The sequence below is a fragment of the Triturus cristatus genome, chromosome 1_2 (genome assembly GCF_964204655.1).
Source record: "Triturus cristatus chromosome 1_2, aTriCri1.1, whole genome shotgun sequence".
NCBI classification, from domain to species: domain Eukaryota; kingdom Metazoa; phylum Chordata; class Amphibia; order Caudata; family Salamandridae; genus Triturus; species Triturus cristatus.
The window spans coordinates 900,648,155-900,672,225 of NC_140580.1; the positions used below are offsets into that span (position 1 = coordinate 900,648,155).

The 24,071-nt window shown below is 45.9% G+C and overlaps 1 protein-coding gene across 1 annotated transcript in view; it reads right to left on the minus strand.

Annotated features, from left to right (window-relative positions):
* Positions 1 to 12,442: 12,442 nt before the first annotated feature.
* Positions 12,443 to 24,071, minus strand: part of LOC146868265 (taste receptor type 1 member 1-like) — a 74,386-nt gene continuing 62,757 nt past the window's right edge. Inside the window, exons 6-8 of the mRNA XM_085624098.1 lie at positions 22,473 to 22,547; positions 22,122 to 22,217; positions 12,443 to 13,380 (exon numbers count right to left, since the gene is read on the minus strand). Of these exons, the coding sequence (XP_085480224.1) occupies positions 12,443 to 13,380; positions 22,122 to 22,217; positions 22,473 to 22,547 (1,109 nt within the window). The remainder of the gene's footprint in view (positions 13,381 to 22,121; positions 22,218 to 22,472; positions 22,548 to 24,071) is intronic.

Genomic DNA, 24,071 nt, shown 5'->3' on the forward strand with positions numbered 1-24,071 from the left:
CGCATGCTGTCTGCTGGTGGCATTGTTGTGCTCCTGCTATTCCTCATGAACACAGCAACATGTGCTGAATCAGCGTTACATGCACGGACAAGTTCGAAAATCTCCTTCGGGTAAGGGATGCAGCACGGCTTTTTGGGAGTGGTATTTGTTTTGAATGTGTGTGCACTGCTCCTGTTCATGTTTGGATACTTTACATACATGTAGAATCACCATGGGGCACATGACATGGAGCTGAATTCACCTGAATTGATGGTCAGACTTGGTGACAGTCATCTGTAATGGGATTGTGGATTGTGATGGAGCCATCAATGTGTGTAACACTGCCCTCGGAAATGTACGGGTTGCACCGGGTTGACATGGTGTGTGAATTCCCCATTAGGGGCTCAATGGTGTATAGCAGCCTCTCCGTGAGCAGTCGGGGGTGTTTAGCTGTAACCCGTCACTTGTGTGCCAGTGCCATGGATTTCCAGCATCTGTGGTGGTAAGGGGGGTGTCAGTGTTGGTCCCACGTGTTCATCCACATGACCTGTGTATGTGTTGGCAAAGTTGCATTAGCATTCCGACACACATGAGTAATAAAGGTGTCCCTCTGCCTCCAAGGTGCCTCATCTCTGTCAATGGTGGTCTGTTGCCACTGTGCATGCGGCATGTCTGGCATTGTTCTCAGAGATGGTGCATATGAGTCTATGTGTAGAGTAGCAAGATGCAAGCTGTTTGTCAGGGATTAGATTCTGTATTGTGCATGATGTCCATGGCTGTGTAGGTATTGTGGCATGTCAGTCTCCACGACGGCCACTGTGCTGCATGTGAATCCATTGTGTGTGTGTGTGCCATGTTGAACCAGACATTCCTTCCTTGACATACACCTTTTGCATAGTTCCTTCCTGAGATCCTTGTCTTTGTGTGCTACTTGTGGCATTGTTTTCTTGACATGGCGCAGCATGCCCTACAGCAAGGGCACCCAGTGTCCACGCAAACGAGCTGGTGTTCATCATGGATTGCTTGCTGACATGTGCTATGCTGATCAGCAGCATCTGTGCCTCATGCGGCAGCACACTCTGCATTATGCACAAGATCCCCAGTTCCATCAACCTCAAGGCAAGAGGGAGACCATCCCCCAGGTCAACTACGACATCCGTGTCTAATCCTACCCTGCACTCTACGAACATGTGCGTTAGAAATCCCATGATACTTGTCCACATCCAGGGTGCATCTGCACAGCTCTGCTACTACATCCGGCGACCAGGCCACATCAACGTCCAGCAGAGATGGGGGGAGTGGATCACTGCCAGCTGCAGGATGACCTTCTCAATCCACACACGCACTCAGGATGCAGCCCACAACGACAACACAACCTTGTGGCACTGTGATCCAACACCCAATTGTGCCATCTCCATGCATCCAACCTTGGCTGGCCCACCATTCTCCACATCCACCTGACTCAAGCATGCAGGACATGGTTCTGCCACGTGTCTACACATACCTGGGACTCCCACCCCAGGACACTCCACATGATCCCTGACCTCTGCGCATGACTGTTGCTCTTCTAAATAGGTGTGTAGGCACAGTTGTGCGGGCATCCCCTCAGCTGGTTGGGCCCATCACGGGTGAGTATGGTGCTCCATGTCTGTCTTGGATGGTACATTGTGACCCATGTGTGTCCTGTGCCAGACTCAGACCCCAGGGTATGGATGTTTGGAGTTACTTCTGAAATCAGGCATGGTTTGACTTTACAACACACACATGTAGTGGAATAATGCAAACTGACGGCATCATCTTGTGATTGTGATGAATTTTATTGGTGCTGGGGTACGTGTTTGGGGGGGTGACAAGAGGTGCTTGGCGGGAGTGTAGAATCCAAAGTTCACAGGGGGAGTTGGTATCCTGCCATTGAAAGTCATCACAGTCTGTGCCACAGTCTTTGTCAACATTGGTCAGACAGTGACCAGCAAGGCCATGTGGCAGAGAATGTCAGTTGCTGCTGTGCTGCTGTTGGGCCAGAGGGCCAGGTGCCAGGCCAGGTGACCTGGGAGATGGTGATGTTCCGCTGACTCTCACGGTCTTTTGCGTGGACGACCCACCTTCCTGCGGGGACCCTCAGAAGCAGGCCTTGACGATGCTAGGGACGCTCCGTCAGATGAATCCTCCTCCTCCTCCCTCCCTGTTTCTGGTGCTGGTCTACGCCTGGTGGCACAGGGAGGGTTTGCTAGGCTTTGGGCGATCTGACGGAGTGATTGGCTCACGTCCCTGTGCACCGCCAGGAGCTCAGCCAGTCTTGCCTCCATCCATCCATGGTGTTGTAGATGACTGGCATGATGCTCGACCTGCAGGGTCTTCATCTCATTGAGGGTCTCCACTACCTGGTCGATGCCTCTGGAGTCACGCCGGTATGCGTCCAGGATGTTGTGGACGTGTGACATTACCGGTTCCTGAGCCAACTGGTTAGGTTCGCGCCTCCGCCGTCCTCCACTCCCACCACCCCTGCCCACTTGCGCCTGGCCTGCCGTTGTGGGCACATCGGGTCTCCGGGACCCCTGAGGGATGGCATTTGCGGTGTCGCCTGCCTCCTCCTGGGTGCCCGGAGCACCTTGTACCTCCTGGACAGACTGGCTGTGTTGTTGTGTGCGGGCAGGGCTCCTGGGTGTCTCCTGGGATGTGGCAGGAATGGGGGTGGTGGTTGGCACAGTTGTACCTGACGCAGGTGCTGCAGGTGGTTGGACACCAGAAGGGCCAGGTTGGTCTGGGTCATCCACGGAGTGGTGAGAGTCGTCGCTGCCGGTGGGGTCCTCTTCACGCAGAGCCTGGTCCTGTGAGTCTTCCCCCCCAGTGTTGGGGGGAGATCGACGACGTTGACCTGAGTGTGAGAGAGACAGTGTTAATTGTGTTACATGCGACATCCATGTTCATTCATTTTTGATTAGGCACAGTTCCTCTGGGTGGTTGGATTTGGCGAGCATTCCTCTCACAGTGCACTTGTGCATGGGTTTGTCCCTTGGCCACAGCTTTCGACACTTTACCTATGTGTGACACAATCTTACTTGATGCATCTTTTGTGAACGCAGTCAGCAGTGTAGTGAGCGGGCGTAGCAAGCCATGCAGAGCCGCCCTACGTTTTGCACTGTACGTGGCCAAATGGTGTTTTTTCCATGCTATTTGAGAATGCAGGTAGGTAACTTAACAATTTGTGACAGGGTTCTGACAAACACAGTGGGTGGGTATACTGGGTGTAAGGTTCTGTTTGTGCCTGCAGCACGGATGTACTCGTGCACAGATTGACACATGGCCCAGTGTTTATCAAAGGTTGAAGGGGGGGTTCACGCAGTGCCAAACCTTGTCTACATGCACACAGTCCACCTGCTGACGAGCGGACATGGCCACACCACCCAAGGGTGATTTGGTCTCCCTCTGTCTCCCTTTCTACCTCCCTCTGTCAGCCTCCTCCCTCTGTCCGTCTCCCTCTGTCTCCCTTTCTCCTTCCCTCTGTCAGCCTCCTCCCTCTGTCCGTCTCCCTCTGTCTCCCTTTCTCCCTCCCTCTGTCAGCCTCCTCCCTCTGTCCGTCTCCCTTTCTCCCTCCCTCTGTCAGCCTCCTCCCTCTGTCTGTCTCCCTGTGTCCACCTCTGTCTCTGTCCCTCTCTCTGCCCCTCTCCCTCCCTCTGTGTGTCACCCTCTGTCACCTCAGCCCAGCTTCCTGGGCACACACAGTTTGCAGGTCTTTCAAAGGCCATTGGCTTGTTCATGTGGGTTTGTTTCTTCTCTGCCGGCACCCATTGGGCGGAGTGTCTGAGTCTGCGCTGCTGCTCTGGCGGTGTGTGCTGACACTCTTTCAGTGTGATGCGTCTTCATTAGCTGCTGTTATGTGCAAATTGTGCCTTCATACCCATGTCGTCCTGCAACGCGGCCACCATTAGCAGGCAAAACAGTACTGTGTGGGGACACACTGTTTGTATGGCTGTGCCCTAAGCCATATGGGCTGAGGGCATTGTTGTGTGCTTCAGAGTTGCTCTATGTTAGTTTTGAGGCCCACCCTCCCGGCATCGGGGACATCCTGTCTTGTGTTGGTGTTTTGTGTGGCCTGTGACTTGGCATGGCCTTGCTTGGGGCATGGAGGCGCTAGTGGCATGTGTGTGTTTTTGGAGTGTGGTTGTGTACGGTGCTGGCTTTGGGGGGGTTGCGTGCATGATTGGTATTTGGGTTGTATATGGCGTTCCCCCCATGTGAGGTGAGTTGTTTGTGTACTCACCAGGCTCTCGGACTCCTTCTAGTCCGTCTACTCCCACCGGCGGCATCGTGGCCATCACCTTCTCCTCCCAGGGATGGTAGTGTACCGGTCTGCGGGACGGACCTCCTCCAGTGATGTTGGCCTGGTTGTGGTCGTCCGTCATTTTGCGGCGGACCGTCCTCCGCAGATCATACCACCTGGCTTGGCACTCATGCCTGGTCCTTCTGGTGGCCCCAACAGCATTCACGGTATTGACTATCCTCTCCCACATGGCAGATTTTTCGGATATGCTGGTCCGTCTGACCAATGTTCCAAAGAGCTGTGGCTCGACTCTGACGATTTCGTCGACAAGGACCTCCAGCTCATCCTTTGTGAACTTTGGATTCTTGTTAGTGGGCATGGTGTGGGGTGTGGGTGTGGATGGTTGTGGGGGTGTGGGTGTGGATGGTTGTGGGTGTGTGAGTGTGGTTGTGCAGGTGTGTGTGTGTGTGAATGTGATGAGGGTGTGTTTGTGATGTGGTTGTGTGAAGGAGTGCAAGTGTAAGGTGTATTGATGTATGTAGTATGGTGCAGTGCGTTGTCTCTGTGGTCTGGCAGTAGGGGATCTGTTGCAAAGGATCATGGTTTGTGTGTGCTGGGCCTTTTTATTGGTCCATTTGTGGGTGTGGCTGTGTTTGAACTTTGGGTGGGTGTGTTATAAGGAGTGGTAGTGGTTTGGGCCTCTGTTTAGCTGTTTGTCAGTTGCAGGTCAGTGTATAGGATGTATTTGGCCTTGTTGGATATGTTTTGTGGTGTTGTGTGCCTCGAATTGACTCTCCTTGTGTTTTTCTGGTTTGTCCTGGTTCAGTACGAGTGTTTTTTGCGTCTGTACGGTGCGTACATGGGCCATGTTGTTGTACAGTGCTGTCCTTTGCTATGGCTTAGTACGACTCGTGCATGCGCGATGTTGGGTGAGGGTGCTGGTGTGTGGGCCTGGGGTAGGGTGCGTACGAACACGGGCAGGGTGTTGGTCCGCACCGTCCATCGGTGGTGGTGTTTCGCACTGTACATACAGGGGGGGCTGGGTGTAGGGTCCGTACATACACAGGTGGGGAGTTGGTACGCTCCATGCATACACGGGTGGGGGTACGGTCCGTACATACACGGGTGGGGGTACGGTCCGTACATACACGGGTGGGGTGTGGGTACGGTCCGTATATACACTGGTGGGGTGGGGGTACGGTCCGTACATACATGGGTGGGGAGTTGGTACGCTCCATGCATACACGGATGGGGGTACGGTCCGTACATACACGGGTGGGGGTACGGTCCATACATACACTGGTGGGGTGGGGGTACGGTCCGTACATACACGGGTGGGGAGTTGGTACGCTCCATGCATACACGGGTGGGGGTACGGTCCGTACATACACGGGTGGGGGTACGGTCCGTACATACACGGGTGGGGGTGCGGTCCGTACATACACGGGTGGGGTGTGGGTACGGTCCGTACATACACGGGTGGGGTGGGGGTACGGTCCGTACATACACGGGTGTGGGTACGGTCCGTACATACACGGGTGGGGAGTTGGTACGCTCCATGCATACATGGGTGGGGGTACGCTCCATGCATACACTGGTGGGGGTTCAGCGCGTACATCCGCGGCCGGGGGGCGTTTTGCGCGTACATGCGGGGTCTGTGTGTGCTGGGCCTTTTTATTGGTCCATTTGTGGGTGTGGCTGTGTTTGAACTTTGGGTGGGTGTGTTATAAGGAGTGGTAGTGGTTTGGGCCTCTGTTTAGCTGTTTGTCAGTTGCTGGTCAGTGTATAGGATGTATTTGGCCTTGTTGGATATGTTTTGTGGTGTTGTGTGCCTCGAATTGACTCTCCTTGTGTTTTTTTGGTTTGTCCTGGTTCAGTACGAGTGTTTTTTGCGTCTGTACGGTGCGTACATGGGCCATGTTGTTGTACAGTGCTGTCCTTTGCTATGGCTTAGTACGACTCGTACATGCGCGATGTTGGGTGAGGGTGCTGGTGTGTGGGCCTGGGGTAGGGTGCGTATGAACACGGGCAGGGTGTTGGTCCGCACCGTCCATCGGTGGTGGTGTTTTGCACCGTACATACAGGGGGGGCTGGGTGTAGGGTCCGTACATACACGGGTGGGGAGTTGGTACGCTCCATGCATACATGGGTGGGGGTACGGTCCGCACATACACGGGTGGGGTGGGAGTACGGTCCGTACATACACGGGTGGGGTGTGGGTACGGTCCGTACATACACTGGTGGGGTGGGGGTACAGTCCGTACATACACGGGTGGGTAGTTGGTACGCTCCATGCATACACGGGTGGGGGTATGGTCCGTACATACACGGGTGGGGGTACGGTCCGTACATACACTGGTGGGGTGGGGGTACGGTCCGTACATACACGGGTGGGGAGTTGGTACGCTCCATGCATACACGGGTGGGGGTATGGTCCGTACATTCACGGGTGGGGGTATGGTCTGTACATATACTGGAGGGGTGGGGGTACGGTCCGTACATACACGGGTGGGGTGTGGGTACAGTCCGTACATACACGGGTGGGGTGGGGGTACGGTCCGTACATACACGGGTGGGGGTACGGTCCGTACATACACGGGTGGGGTGTGTGTACGGTCCGTACATACACGGGTGGGGAGTTGGTACGCTCCATGCATACATGGGTGGGGGTACGCTCCATGCATACACTGGTGGGGGTTCAGCGCGTACATCCGCGGCCGGGGGGCGTTTTGCGCGTACATGCGGGGTCTGTGGTGGGGTGTTCGGCGCGTATGCGGGCACATGTCTCCATGGTTGCTATGGGAGTTCGGTCCGTACGGTCTTTTTTCCATACAGTTGTGAAATCGAAAGGACGGGAGTGATCGTACTTGCGTGGTCAGACTTAATTTTTCCGATTCGTACGGTAAATCGTCCGGGGATGTGTCGGACACAATTTCCGACCCGAGGACGTGTGGGGAAATTCCTCGATGTGATTCATATGGAGTTTTTCCCATGCGAATCGTACTTGGCAGTTTGTACGCTACTTGTACGATTCGTATGGAAAAAAATCCGGATACAATTCGGACGGGGGAAATTTTTCCAGGATCGGAATCGGCCCCTAAGTGTATGCAACACTAGTCCTTGCCCATTAGGCTAATATCAAACGGAGATCTTAGGCCACTCCGTGCCCGTCTTTTCTTAAGGTCAACGACGGACCACTACATATAACAATAGCACAATATGCTAATAAGCAAAATTATTAATTCTGACCTATTAATTTGCCTAATTAATTAATTAAACCATCAGGTCTGCTACCAAAAACTGATCCAGCGTTTCAGGAACTAACAAAATGAATCATCTGGACCCAAATTCAATACCCTACAGTCCCCTTCACGCTGGGTGAGTTTAAACCAAACTTACCAATTGGTTCATCATTATTTATCCATTTCTTTGGCGATTAAATCTTTATAAGTTATTCAGGGTTTGGCAAAATAATATCAGATTCACAAAATCACCATAGAATATACCTTTTATATCACTGTGTCAAGACTACTAATAATGATAAACTCATTTGTGAATTAAAATGCTTTATCTAAATAATGTGATTGCTCATCAAGTACAATACAGCTTGAATCATAGATCACCACACAAGAGAAAACATTACCAAATGAACAACAGTTGTACATCTCAATGTCAGCGCAATGAGTGAGTGGATAGGCGTAGAGACAAAAGAATAAGACATTTCCAAATAAAGTTATGCAAATTCAGAATATCATACTAACCAATCATATGAGGTTCTAGAAATCTGTAAAGCTACCCTCTGGCCATGAGAGTAAGCTAGGCCCCTCAAGAGGAGTTAAGGAGCAAAGTCAGGATCAGCAGAACAATAGCCAGCCCATGGCATTTAGGAAAACAGCAACACAGCTCTCTCCTCTAGCAAAGTAAGAAAAACACCTCCAAAAACCCCAACCCTTAGTACTGTTAGTTATACCCCAAATTCACTAAATGTCGAACCGTCTTTGTGTCATCTCACATAAATTCGCACTTTGTGATTGGTCAAAACAAGGGGTGTTCAATCACACCACTTTCGATGTGCCTAACTTCATAATATCCTATTGTTCTAACTTCACACACTGTAATAACTTCCAGCAGAGCAAACTCTAGCATCGCGCTTCAGTGTTTGTACGTCTCTCCATCTCACTCATGTAACATTTTATTATTACAAATGTCCTCATGCTCTGCTCGGCAAGGAAGTTCAATTTCTTTCTTTATCACTTCCTTCTCTGTGCAACCTTGGCCATCATCAGGAACTTGCGAAGGACACTTCACACTGTTCATTTTCTCCCCTTCTACATTTCTAATATCCCATCTCTAAAATGTCTCTCGGCCTTTTCTGCAGAGCCGCAGACTATACTTCTAGGAAAGACAAATACATGCATTTTATTATTGCGTACGTATTACTTATTTTGTTGAGTATGGTTAGTATAGCTGGCAATGGGAAAAGATTTATCCTGAGCACATACAATTAAATTTCGCTTCAGGGATGATGTAGGTTTTACCGTCTGAAACCAAATTATACTTGCGTGGTGAAAAAACATGAAGTATGATATTTAAAAAAAATTGCCATACATATACCACCATTGAGGTTACTGGCTTTCAGTTTAGAAAAGTTGATCTTTGATTTTCTGTATTGCAGGCTTAAGTTTAAGTTTATGCCCATATATAAAAGCTCTGTGCAATAGAAAAGGAGAGTCACCCTTACTTGCCAAAAGGGACAGGGTTGTAATATAGTAAAAGAAAATTATTTTAATTGTTTTTAATGATGTCCTAAGGAGGGTGGTGTGAACCATAGTTGAACCCACAGAAACGCCGTGTCGACAGGAATTTTTGAGAATTTGTGTATACTATGATTATGCAGTAGGCACTGATAGGAATATCAGATTTATGTAAAAAAAAAGTTGTGATAATGTAGTAGCTTTTTTACTATATATTATGACATGATATCTCCTATTACAAACAATAAATAGCATTGCTTTTTATTATAGTGAGGCAGAGTGTTTTTTACATTGGTGTAGGTGTTACACCTGAACCCAGAGAAAGGGTGTTCTATCGATAGAGGAATAGTACGAAACAAAAGTAGCACAAGAGGGAATTATTTTTTGTTTTACTGAATTAGGATTTATCCCTATGTTTGGAGAAAACCAAGTGTTGTGTATTTTTGGTTCTGACGGGGAAGAGGTGAGTTATCCCTAAGAACTGCTATTTCGAGTATCGACAAGGGCCGGGTCTTAATGTATTTCTTCCTTCTTTTTCTAATGATGCAAAAAGTCGCCCGGACAGAGGTTTAGTTACTGCAGGTCCCTCCTCCCTGATTTTCAAAGCCAAGCCAGACATTGGTGACCTAGAAACTAAAAGATGCAGCTGTTCCTGTCCAGGTGCAGAGGTGTCGTCGTTCTCTGAAGCTTCAGTTTCTTAATTAGGGGGTATCAGATGCCAGATACTATGTGGCACTCTCTAAAATAGCGGGGTACACATGTACATTTTCCTCCTTTTGTTCACTATTCAGCTATTACTTTCTTTTCCATATTGGTGTTTTTTGGCGCCAGGAAGCTCTTGTTGAGTGATCGAGCGCTCTATAAGTATTATATTAATTCATTCATCCATTATCTACACCACCTGTTACTAAGTGTGAAATCTAATTGTTATAGCATATGCTCTTTCATAGAACCGGGTGTTTGGTAAATTTCTGCTTGCCGTTGGCCAGATGTTTTCCGAGAAGCTGGGTGATGTGTAGACCTGCCAGGTCTTCTAAAAGACTAGGGAAGAATCATGAACATGTCCTACCAGCCTGGCAAGTGACTGGTGTTAAAGATCCGGGAATGTCAGTTCTAGCAGTTGGACCTCAACATCAGCCTACCCAGTGAGTAAAGATTACTCATAAATTTCACTAACTGAGTGGGATTACTTTTTTTTCCCCAAACAAATTTAATTGAAGGTTTTGTCAACAGTACAACAGTTACCCACTTGGGACGACAGCATTTCCACATTCTGTAACATAGCATAACATTATAAAAGCAACAATCACATGTCCAACAACCCCCCCCAACACACGAGTCGGTTTCAGCTTACAACACATAGGTAAGGAGGGCAAGCAGACTATAGGTCTCCCAGTACGATGTCCTGGAGGGGGTGCATATACAATGGGGGCCACTAATGAAATATGATCACGGCTCTCAGGGCGGAGAGGGAGTTAGCGCCTGTGAGCTCTCCGTGGTGGGGACTCGAGTATCTGGTTCTGGGTTCTTCAAGGAATTCATTAGTGCCTCCCAAGCAGGCAGTATTTCCATGAGGCGGATACCCCTCTTAGCTTCTCTAAGGAACACTTCCCCTTCATACCCTGCCCATTTCTTTAGTTCCTTGCGCCATCCTGCTATTTTAGGCCCTCTCGGGGCTTTCCAGTTTCTCGTAATCTCACGATTTCCTAGTATAATAGCTGAATCCTGGAATCTGCTTGTTACCTTCGTCTTGGTGGTATGAGGGAATCAGTTTAGTATACAATGATCCATTGTGCAGGGGATCTCCTTAGAGATTGTATTTGCTACTACTGCTGTGACCTCGTCCCAGTAAGGTCCCAATGTTGGCAAGTCCCATAACGTAAGTTTCAACTCTACTCCCACTGTCCCACATCTCCCACTGCCACCCCAATGGTGTGAAATGATTTGTTGATATGCTTGGGGTCATATTTGCTCTGTGTAGGGAAAAGTAGTTAATTTAAATCATGCATTTCTAGAGACTTTTGGTACACTTGTCAGTATATTACCCCAATCTTTTTCTGGGATGGGAATCCCCAGGTGTTCTTCCCATCAGGTCTTCAGGGTCCCCAGTGGTTGCAGTGTATCCTCTCGAATCGCTCTATACTGGCAAGTACCTGCCGTTACAGTGCCTGCCGCCCTAATCATATACTGAGTGGGATTACTTTGTAATTTCACAGTGGAGGGTTGAAGCATGTTTTTCTGTAGGCCACAATTTGACTTGTGCATACATTGAGAGATGCCATGGCCTTAAGAAAACGGACTTTACAATAATGGAATAATATATCAAACCTGATCTAATTGAAGTCTTGAAATGATGACTGGAACAATATCAGAAAAAAGGAAGAGTTCCTATATTTCATAAACATTACACACTTATAAAAATAGTACAAATTGGTTACACAAGTGCCCATAATATAAAACAACATAACATCTCATAACCAGAAATTATGGAAGTTTTTTAGTGAATCAAACATTTATTTGAGGGAAGTAAATAAAAACTGTAGTGACGATTCCAAACATATAGAGGTTCTAATGGTGAGATTAAAAATATTGGTTTTTAGAAACCTCATTAAATCACAGCAGGAAGATTATGAAGAGAACTTTAATAAGCAGGACAACCCAAGATACAAATGTAGGACAGCTGGTAGATGAGTCTGAGAAAATAGAGATAAACCATAAAGGAGACCAGGCGGACTTTAGATTCATTAGTAATAGAAAGAAGTGCTAAAGATAGACTTAAGGGCAGAGTGCTTGGAGAAGGACTCTTAAAGGCTCTATACAGATCTCATATATTTGTGAAGTATTACAAATAATAAAAAACGATGCATGTCTGTGGGTAAATGTCAGAGGTACACATAGAAGAGCAGACATTGGTGCATTGACAGAAGCGACACTAAGGCTAGGCTAAGGAAACTAAATGTGAGTGAGGCAGTGGTCCCAGCTATTGGAGTAGTGCAAGAGGACAGTGATGAGCTGGTGTGACCTACCACGCAATGTAGGAGCATGGAGGTAGCTGACAACTACACAGCATCATCTCAGACCTTAGAGTAGGGTGCTCAATATAATGTGCAAGACACTATATTTGGAACATCTTTTATTTAATTCAACTTGTAATAATTATTCACAATCCCAGAATGTAATATTATAAGGTCCTAATTAGGTTGACAACATATTTAAAAAAACGCAGTACCTTTCTTTATACTTGTAGACTTCATAGGTCAAGGAGACCCGGATCCTTGCCACATTTTCATAGTGATCCAAATGATTTTTTATTAATTGGTTTGACTGTAATTAGGAATTTAGGATGTGTTTACTGATAAATGATACCACACTTGAAGATTATCACATAAATTACACCAACAGTGCACAGTGAGATGTGAACCTTGTGGTGCCTGTAAAGCATTAAGCCCTAGTCCACCTCTTCCCTCTTTTTGGTGGTGTACATCTGGATACAGGTCTGGAAGTAGGCAGTGGTGTTTTTTTTAGGCTGAAAGAGGATGATGTAGCATTTGGGAAAGAAGTAGGCCCCAAGAATACCATAGGTACTGGAAAGGACAGCAACGACCTGGAAGGCAGGGACGTACTTTCCCCGTGCTGTGGAATAGGTGAGGATGAAGAAGATCCAGGAGATGAAGTAGGCCAGCATGCTGATGGTGATACACTTTGCCTCATTGTAGTTTTTGGGTAGGTTTTTCCCCATGAATGCAAACATGAAGCACACAACACAGAGTAGGCTGTTGTAGCAGAGCATAGCACCAAAGCCAATGAAATTACCTTCCTTACACCCCAAGTAGATCTCTTGGTATGAGAACTCATAGTCAGACTGTAGTACTGGTGCATCAAATAACATCCAAAGGACACAGATGGTGACCTGAATGCATGTGGCTGTAGCTATAAAGATGTACTGACCGTTGTATTTCACCCAGTAGTCATAGGCCTTGGGCAGCCGGGCCGCCATCTTAAATATGCATACGATCTGGAAGGATCTAACCAGGATGCAGGACAGACAGGCAGTGAAGCTAATTCCAAACAGAGGCTGGCGGATTTTGCAAAGGATTGAGCTGGGCTTGTTGGCAAAGAGTCCCATGCTAATGCATGTGATGGTCAGTGAAGACAGCATGAGGTAGCAGAGTTTGCCACCAGCAGCTTTCACCACTGGGGTGTCTAGATGGGCCTTGATGATGAACACGGTGCCCACAATGATGATGAGACCCAAGATCCCCAGTACAGAGAGTGTGCATGCCACCGGATCTGGCCAGGCCAAATATACCACTGAACGGTTACTGCAGGCTGCACTTTTCGGCGAAGACCACTGATCTTGGTGACAGTCCAAGCACTTGTCCTGATCTGAAAATAAACAGCAAACACATAAAACGCCAATCACCTTTGAACCCCTATCTTTGTTCCATCATATCTCAAAATGCACAGAGCAGCAGGTCAGTGATAGTGATAGTTGTTTGTGGGAGATAGTACAGAAGATAGTGTGTCACATTTCAAAGGCAGGAGAGATTTATAAGAGTAGAGTTGGAGAGTGAAGGAGGGGTTCCGAGTGGGAAGGGTTTTGCCACATCTTCCCTTTTGTGCCATTGCTTGCTTGCCACTTAGAGACCATGGGCCAAATGTATGAAATAATTTTCCATTGGTAAACATTACGAATCACATAGGTGCTCATTATGATGGCGGGTGGACAGACGTGCCGTGGTCCCACCAGCCCAACTAGGATGCGCCCACCATACTGGCGGGCGCATCCTGGCCTTTTAACATTGCGGATGGTGCTGCTGGCTGCAGCACCTTTCGCAATGTTAAACTGCCACGATTTGCATTTCCATGCACAACGTGGCAGGCACCACGCGGTGCCTGTCACCTTGTGCATGGAAATGTAGGGGGGTACCATGGGTACCCCCCCAGTGCACCAACACCCTCCACCCACACAGAGGGGGCCCACAACGGGCCCCCAAATCCAATCCTCGCCAGCCTTTCCATGGCGATATCGCCACCATGGAAAGGCCTCTATCAGGGCATCCGCCATCATAATGAGCCTCTTAATTTGGCTGTTTGCGAATGCAAAATAGCCTTTCAATATATATGAAGGACTTTGGCAGTGCAATTTATGCAATAGCAATTTTTTGCAATTACCTAAAATTTCTACTACAAATAGTGAATCGCAATTTGTGATTCTCTAAGCACTTGTACCAAGCATTTTCTAAATGCAAACTGTGCATTTAGGAAATGCTATTACCATCCACTCAAAGTTGATGGTAACCATGTGCAATTTTTGAAAATGCGCAAAAAAAGCATTTTTTAAAACACCAAGTAGTGCACACGTGCTGCTAGGGCATCTATGCACTTTACATATGCACAGTTTTTTTTGGGGGGGGGCTTCAGGGGGGCCGTAGGCTCCCGGGCACCCTTGCTTACCCAATACCTAATTTGTGATTACCAATTAGGTAATCGCAAATTAGGTAATGCAAAACCATTCAAACCTATGGATCTTCAGGCACATAGGAATGAATAGAGTGGTATTATCTTATAGTGATTACCTAATTGCAATTGCAACTCGGTAGGAATCGCTATTAGGTAATTGCTATTTTCTCACATACCATTTTCCATTCTTTAAATAGCGATTACCTAAAATTCACTATTTAGGGAATGCAAAATAAATTTTTGATACATGTGGCCCCATATCCTTTCTCCTGTATACAGTAAATCTCAGTGTATTTAATACAGGTGATGCTCGCTACCTTTTGCTGTATGTCTCCTCACACCACAAAAGCTAGACAGTCTTCTCTACAAAAGGAGCCTTTCACGACCACCCAAGTTGAGCATGCAATTTGTGAGCTGAATGTTTTGCACCCTCATTTACCAATCCATTCTTTAGCTGCTGGTCCTACAAAGGGAGATTTACCTAAGTAAAGAGAGTCACTTTCAAGAAATTGGTTGTTTTCCACTAAGGGGTTCTTAGTGAAATACATTAAAAGAGCAAAACTCCAGTTGTCTGGCCTTCCCTCAGAACCTCCAGATGTCAAACATCCCTCTTGTTGCTAGCTACCCATCTGTACCTTTAGTGTTGTGTATTGGGCCAGCAGTAGTCTTTCTAACAAACTACACTAAAAAATCAACTGTAGAAGGGAACAGCAATAGTGGGAAAAAATGTGCCCTCCTTCAAAACACTATGGGATTCAGATCACCTTGCCATCGAACCCATGCCATTCTCTATCCCTCCTATGCACTTTTTCACTAAATATACAAAATAAATAACTGTCATTCTGCCACCATTTCCCAACTCCCTTCCTGCATTTTCAATTACTAAAGAAGAACAAATACCCGCTATCCCGATGCCCTCCTCCTCTTCATCCTCTCCCCAATAAACTTCCCATATTTTTAAAAATAATGACATCCTGCCACCTACCTCAACTTTCTTTGCAGCTCTTTCCCACGTGTACTAATAGTGTATTATCCCTAAGTCCACATCCCAGTCATTTACTCATGAGGTGATCCCACCTCTCTGCAGAACTAAAACCAGGAAGTAGGAGTGGACATGATCCGGTCCGACCCTTTAAAGGGATGATAATACATGGCCAGGCCCTTCCTGTTTTTTTTTCCTTTCTCATGACTGAGACCAGGACGTTGGGAACGGATCCATGCATCTTAGACAGATCGTGACTGCACCTTGCTGGATGTCGGTGCGGAGGTCTGTCCTTTGCGGCAGCAACACCGGCATACAGAAAGTAAGCAGGGATCCTTCTGGGTGTTGGATATCAATATACACTCTATTTCCCAGATGCTGGTCATTAGGGGAAATAGACTCTTAGACAGCATAAATTCTCTTTCTTACTTACCTTTGTCAAGGGGGTTGAGCCTCTGCATGATGATTGCGCATAATAACAGTCGCCGGAGTAGGGCAGCGCGACCGGTTCATCTTTTATAAGCTTTCCTCCACAAGGAGGGTAGGCGCATGTGTGCTTCTACGGGAGCATGAGTTGAGAGGTAGCTTTCTGCTCATGTTTCTGCTTTCACTTTCTAGTGCTTCTTGCTTCCAGGTTTTTAAGGAAGCTCTGGGAATAGGTAAGGGTTAATTTGACTTCGTAGTGGGGAAGCTTGGTGGCACTACTCTGTTTGGCATCAAGTCGTGTTTTCTATCCTGTCTGTATCAGCATGGGAAAGTCTCAATGGAAGTCTAGACACCTAGACTACTGTTGCGAGCGAGTCGTCTCCCAGATCCCTCCTAAGGAAGAGATCCAAGAAATCAAGGGGTTCTGAAATAGATGACTCTTTTGAGGAAAGAGTTCAAAAACATTCTCCTGGGCATTTTGGGACAGATGAAGAATACCCCCAAGAAGACTAATAAACAGACTCTTAATCCTACCTCATCAGGAAGTGAATATGAGGAAGAAGAAGAGCTGATGTTAACAGCTGACCTCAAAGGCAAATACATTGATAGAGATATTTTGCCTGAAATTCTCTCTAGAGTCGGGATGAATATAGGGATCCCTTCTGAGGACTTTCCTTCCTGTTCTTCAGAACCGGTTTTAAGGTAGTTTGTGAAGGCTCATATGCCAGCCTTACCTATTAACCAGCATGTATCTGATGTGGATTTGAGGGAATGGAGAAATCCAGACAAGATTGCAATGCCTCGCTTCATGGCCAAACTATACCCCGTGAAAGATATTGAGAAAAAAATTCCGTATACAGCATCAGTGGATTCCTGGGTTGCCAGTCTGGTGGGCCGCATGTCCATGACAGAAGAAAATGTGAGCAAAGATTCCACAGATCAAAAGACTGATTCTGCATTAAAAAAGCATACGCATGTTCCAATTTGGCAATGCGACCAGGAATTAATGGAACTTAAGTCAGCCAGTCCATACTAACAGACTTCAAGCAGCTATGTAAGGAGATCCATGACGGTGAAGAATGCTCAGCCCTCATTGAGAATCTGGAAAAACAAGCTGAATTTATTTCTGGTATCTCATTTGATGTGGTAAGAGCAACAGCTTTGTCTGAATGAGCGATAATTGCGGCTAGGAGAAATGTTTTCTTAGAGACTGGCATATGGATTGTGCTAAGAAGAATACTGCCCCTAGAATGCCTTTTGAGGGAGCTAAGCTGTTTGGTCCTGAATTGGATGAGAAACTTCATAGAATGCTCAAGGAGAAAAGCATTCCTCCTCTTTTTGACAATCCCAGTCTACAGGGCCTTCATCGACAGGAATCAAATCAAATAAGACTTTCAGGCAACCCTCCGGGAGGCAACATGATCAGGGTTCAAGAAGACTAAAAGGGAAATCATTCAAGCAACCATCCTGCAGGGGGAAAGTCACAGAGATCCTGACTATGCCGGAAATTGCCAAGATTGGTCTGTAGGTAGGAGGATTGGGCACTTTCTGGAATGTTGGAAGTAATCCACTTAAGACTCCTGGGTCCTTCAGATTGTGATGAGGGGTTATGAGATAGAATTTCAGTCCGTTCCTCCAGAAGCTGGGACCATTCCTACTAGAAGTCCTTCGGCCAAAGCCAAGTGAGAAGGACTGTATTCTTCCATACAGTCCCTACTCCACAAGAATGCTATAATCCAAGTTCCAGCTCATCAACAAGGAACAGGGACCTATTTAAGAATATTTTTGCTTCCAAATGTGACAGGTGATTTTTGCTTAGCAAAGGATTCCCATTGCATCTGAACCCTTCTCTCATCCCCACTACAGATGCCAGCCTGATGGGCTGGGGAGCAACCCCAAGGAAGATGTCCTGGAATCAGAAGCAACACTCTTAAAATTGGAGAGTACTGTCGGCAATTGGGAAGCGCCCAAGGTTATTTACAGCAAGCATGGGAGGCTTCAAGAGAGAGAGAAATAAAGGGGGGGGGGCAGTTGACAGAAGGCGATCAGACAGGGAGAGAGAGGAGGAGAGAGAATTGATTGAAAGAGAGATACTTGGAGAATGGGTCTGGTTTGAGCATTTTTCCCAGGGCTGATTCTGGTTCCCCAGTCTGACCCGGACAACCACAACCCCTTTTCTCTGTATCTGAAACACTAAATTCTAAATTTGATCATTCACTGTTCCGGTGTTGGTGCAGCAACCACAAAAACTGGCTTTGAAGTGGTGCATGGCCAGTGATGATCCATCAATTTTGCTAGATCTTCAGAGACCCAAAGGAGGTGGTGAAATGGCAGAAGATGGTTCGCCGGCTCCCCACTTCCTTTGGGTCTCCACAGACCCCAGTGAGGTGCGCAATGAGGGTAATAATGCATTTGGCACTCACAACCTCCTCCTACCATTCCTTCTCCGGGTTAGTGGAGACCAGTATCTAATATGGAATTTCTCTGGAGGCTGGGAGAGATTTATGGGGCTTCTGCTGTTGTTGCAACTGATCCCTCTATGCATAGCTGCCTAATTTTTTGTTTGCTTATATGTGACACTTCAATGTTTTCAGGATACTTATGTGTGACACTTCAGTGCGTTATGTGTAATACTTCGAGTGGCACTTTATAATGAGCAGAAATATAATTGTTAAGTTAATGTAGTGATGTAAGTATCAAAAATTACCATTTTTACCATTTTTGTAAGGCCTTTTCTAGACCACTGTAATGGTCTTAAAAGCAAAAGAAGATCTGTTAGGCTTCTAAATTGCCTATGTCAGGTCCCAAATGAATCCCTTTTTTGAACTTGCATGAGGCACATTACAGATACAGTACCAAAATGTTGTTCCTGCTCTGTACTCATATGCTAGGGAAATATTTTGGACCAGGATGGTGAATGGCAGTCACCTGCTTTCCAAAATAAATGCACACATCTGCCCTGTGATGGGCCCTAGCATTTGCAGTTGCACACCATTCCCCATAACCATTTGATGGCTCTGTGGCTCTATGCTATGAGTACCTTAAGATCCACCGTCTTTCAAGAGCAAGCTGTGGAAGTAACATGCCACTGTTTTTGCCCCTGGATGTGGATAGGCCAAATGCTAGATTTAGAACTGAAGCTCAAAAGAAAAGAAATCATCCCTGGAAGTACCAAACCCAGAGGACAGTCCACCATTGGCACCCATCCACACAATACAATCCCTAAGGTGAAAGAAATTCAGCGGATACCCCCTCCATTCCCTCAGATTGAGCAACTCTGCTAGAATCTGGAGGTTTTTCACCATCACACAGCTTCACACCAGGAGCCAGATTGCTTGACCACATGATCACTAAGACAGCACTCTGAAGTCACTTAGGTGGTTACTTCGAGCTAGATAACTGTCTGTAAAAATATATTAACAAAAACTGTGTGCACTCAAAACCTGACTCCAGGGACATAGGGGTGGATGCCTTAACAACTCCGTGGCCCCAGAAACTACTGTATTCCTTGTCACCCTTTCCACTCTACTAAGAGTTCAGAGGGAAGAGATAGTGGTAGTGGTAGTGGTTTTCCTTTGACCAAGAAGATCCTAGTTCCCTGTACTTCTCTTGATGTCTATTTTACTTAATTGGAAGATCCCAATGTACCCCTCTTCTTTAGTGAAACAAGGTCCACTACCCCTCCCGCATCTGACACTTTCGATTTGGAAGTTAAAGTAAATCAGTGGTTCCGGACCATTTAACTGCAATAATTCAGCATTCTAGGGGTCCTTCAACTCTGTCTTTTTTTACAACAGACACTTGAAGAATTTCTAGAAGTAGGGTCTTGAAAGACAACGTTCTGTGACTGTCTGCCTGAGAGGTTGGTACAGTGATGGCTTCAATAAGGGCTTAGCTGTTGCTACATTAAAAACCCAGTGGGCAGCGATTAGGGCCTTTTGGGGTCCTGGAGGAGGCTTCTCAGGTAAAGAAGACTTAGTTTCTAGATTGTTAAAAAGTTTTTCTCTCTCCAGGCTAGTGGTATGTCCATTCTTTCCTCCTTTGGACCTACTTTTGGTCCTCAAAACCCTTCAATCTATTCCCTTTGAACCTCTGTCTGTGGTCGGCCTTAAGTGGCTTAGGCTTAAGGTAGTTTTTCTTATAGCTATTTCATCAGGTACAAGGATCAGAGAACTGGGGACTCTATTGTGTAAACCTCAGAATTATGGATTTGGGAAGATGGTATTATTCTTTGAACTGCCCCAGGTTTTTTGACAAAGGTTTTTGCTTTATCTCACAGAGAGCAAGAAATGTTAAACCATTCTTTTTCCCTAATCTAGTTTTTCAGAAGGAGATCCTGCTTCATTCTTTAGATGTCAAAAGAGCAGGTTTGGTATACCTAGAACGTACTAAAGGATTCAGGAAAACTGACAAACTGTGTGTTGCTTTTGGTAAAGTTAACCAGGGTTCTAAGGCATCTAGGATTTCTATAAGCAGATGGATTAGAGAAACGATTTCTCCAGCCCACGAATCTACCAGCCTGCCACCTCCCATGAATATTCAAGGCAGGTCAACAAGAGGTATAGCTGCCTCCTGGGTTGAGTTTAAGGGAGTGTCTCTATCAGAAATGTGTGGAGCAGGAACTTGGGCAAATCCCCACACCTTTCCTTAACATTGCAAGATTCAGGGAATCGGTTTAGAAAGAGATTGTTTTGATCACAAAGTTTTGGAATAAGTGATTAGGTCATAGAGTGCTATTACTTTTTGGTTTCCTTTTTTTTTGCTTCCTGATTAAAAGTAAATTTGTTTTGCAGTAATAGTGACTCCTGTGGTTCTTTGGCCAGTTCAGCTTTGGTATACCTCAAGAGTAAATGGCTAGGGCGAGGACGTTAGGACATAGGGATAATGTCCCGGTTACTTGCTGGTAATCATTATTGTTAGTCCGTTAGTCCCCATCACAGTCAGTCAGTCAATACAACTTTATTCGACCAAAAATGGGCATAAAAGAATACAAGTAAAACAATCAATTAAAACAAGTCCAAATACAATCATTATTTTGGCACACAATTTAAAATCAAGTAAAAACATATGTCTAAAAAAGGTGTATATCAAAGTGTGCCTATAATTATCACAGAATAATGACAAGCTACGGGCAAAGAACGCAATTTAGGAGATGGCCATTCAAGGTTCGCGAATTGCCAGGAACCTGAGCTATTTCCTAATCCTTATTAAATAGCCAAGAAAGCCAATTATAGCATGACAGGCAAATTCAGATGTCAGACATTGTAGCAGCTTAAGGTTCTGTCAGGCTGAGCTGCAATTAGTAGAGCATAAAATAGGATGTAGGAATTGGACTCTGGGTACAGTAAAAAAAACTGCAAAAAAACTGAAATGCAATGTATTTGTATATGTAAAGCGCAACATTCAGACCAAGGGACATCACGGCGCTAGGAGAACGTTATCCTAATATGGGAAGGGCGGTTGTGAACAGTTTCAGGTTGAGGCATCGGCCGGGATGGTAGGTGGCTTTGACTATAATCTAGGGAAAAGGGACGTTTTTAATTTCTTCCTAAAGGACAGGTATTCGACCATTAGGCGTAGATCTAGCGAAAGTTCATTCCAGTGATCGGCTGCTAGTTTGGAAAAGGATCGGTCTTCTGCTCTAACCCTTTTAGTCCATTTGATCTTGGTCAGGGCCTTAGAATTCTAACTTATCTTGCAAGATGTGGGGGATGCTCTTGTGTAGCGCTCTGTGTGTATAACAAAGGAGCTTGAACTTATGCCCTTTGGTGTACAGGCAGCCAGTGCAGTTCTCTCAAACTATCAGATGCCGAGCTGTATTTGCTTTTATTGCAAACCAGTCTAGCAGCCGCATTTTGAACCACCTGTAGTCGGGAGAAAAGATACTCAGGCATGCCCACATAGAGCGCATTCCAAATAGTCAAGTCTGCTAGAAAATAAAGCCTGGGTAATGGACTATCTACAGTTTAAGGGGATCCAGGGAAAAAGTCTTCGAATAGCTAAGCTTTTTCCGCACAAAGTTTGAACTTGATCTTGCATGGTCAGTGTGTTATCAATGAGTATGCCCACATTTGCCCACATTTGTTTGTAACTCGCTTGGGCTCTGGGGCGGCTCCCAGCACCCGGGGCTACCAGGTGTTGTCCTAAACTAGGTGCGCTCCACCAAAAAGCAGGATCTCCAATTTTCCGGCATTTAACTTTAAACAATGTTCCATCATTCAGGTTGCTATTTAAGTGAGACAGTTAATTAAGTTACTTTTGGTGTCCTCATGCTTTTCTTCTGACGCAATTAGCCGCTGCATGTCATCCGCGAAGGAGCGGATATCAAAGACCCATTTCCTGCTTATCACAGCTAAGGAGTTGACATAGGCATTGAAAAGAGTGGGGCTCAGGGAGGCCCCCTGTGGGACTCCATATTTGATATTTTTTGGACTGGAAGAAAAGGGGTCCATGTGAATTTTTTGTGTTCTATTTTGTAGGAAGGAGGTGAACCACTGAAGAGCTTTCAAATGTATTTCTTTTTCATGAAGGATGCGCAGCAGGTGGTCGTGAGATACAGTATCAAAAGCCGCCGTTAGGTCCAGAAGGATCAGTGCAGCAGCCTTACCCTGGTCCACCAAGGATCTAATGTTGTCTGACACGGCGAGTAAGGTGGCTTCTGTATTATTGGCAGCTCTAAATCCTGTCGGAGAGGGATCTAAGAGGTCATTAGTTTCAAAACTAATTGACCAGTTGTTTATTGACCAGTTGTGGATTGTAAACTAATGTTATCACAGGAACATTGGGGCAAGAGCAGAAACCAACTACTATGCTGTGGAAAAGCGACCAAAAAATGAACAGAACACAACCTGAGGCTAATTAAATAAAATCTATGTTCATGATTGGGAATCCATACTAAATAGGCTTCATCCTGCTATGCTCTGGTGATCTCTATATGATAACAAACAGCATCCACAGCCTGAGACTTGTTGAACCTTTTCAGATTGCTGTGTGACATGAAAAGAGAGCGGATATATGACTTTGAATTCCCGCTGACCTTGTTAGGAGAATAAAAAAGCTGGGGCTCCCAGATCTAAAAATGATTTCCTGACATATGCTAGCCATGCAATGTTATTGCTATGATCAAGAATGATGCAATCTGCCAAAGTTGGTAAATGGGGAGCTCCAATTTTTAACCCATAATAATAATGGTGCTGCTTTGAGCGTGTCTTCAATAAACGTGAGGCCAACCTCAGTTTGTGTAATGACGGAGGTGGTGCTATTAGGAACCACCACCAATCTGGAGAGTAATGTATTCTCATATATTTGTAATCGATCACAGTTGGCGTACCCCCACATCCCGCCCCATAAGTATCCAGTGAAATACATTTTGCTTTGTAAATGGAGACAAGATCTTTCACCAAATTTTGCTTGTTTCCTAGTGAAACTAAAAATGGCCTCAGCTGCACTGTTCATTTTATGTCCTCTCTGTTCCTCTGTTTATCTCATTTAAAATGTGCATCCAGCAACATTCCTTGATAGTGCAAATTTGAAAATTTCGTAATGTCCATATAATCCATTGTGAATCTACGTGAGCATGTGTTTCTAGGACCAAAAGTCATAATAAAGGATTTTTTCTGGTTGACCCTTAATTTCAAGTTTAACATGAAATCATTAAATGTGTCCAACAGAGGCTGAAGCCCATTTGTTCTGCGCTACAGCAGCACAGCGTCATTGGCATACATTAATACGGGTACAGTCCGATCCCCTATCCTAGGCAAATCCTTGCTCTTATGCTGAAGAGTTGAATCAAGGGACTTGAATTGATCCAAAAAAGAAAAAGAAAAGGGGCTAGAATACACCCTGTCTGACTCCCTTATCAACTTGAAATGTAGGCGTACACTGTCGGTCGTGACAGAAACATACTTGTGCTATGGTGTCCCAGTGAAAGAAAGGAAGGAAAGTGATGAAAAGAGTCTAATTAAAAGATTGTGGTCATTGCAAACATGGCATGCGTGGGGAGGAGGGAGAGAGGGAAATGAAAAGAGAGAGAGATTGCAAAGGAACAAAGATGTGAAGAAAAAGTGGGAAGGGTGTCTAAAAGACAGAGGAAAGAAAAGTTGGAAGGCTCTTGTCAGAAGTCTACTGGTCTGCAACAAAAAGGGAGGGAAAGATAGGGGCTCACAACCACAATTGTTGTTAATATATTTTTACAGACAGTTATCTA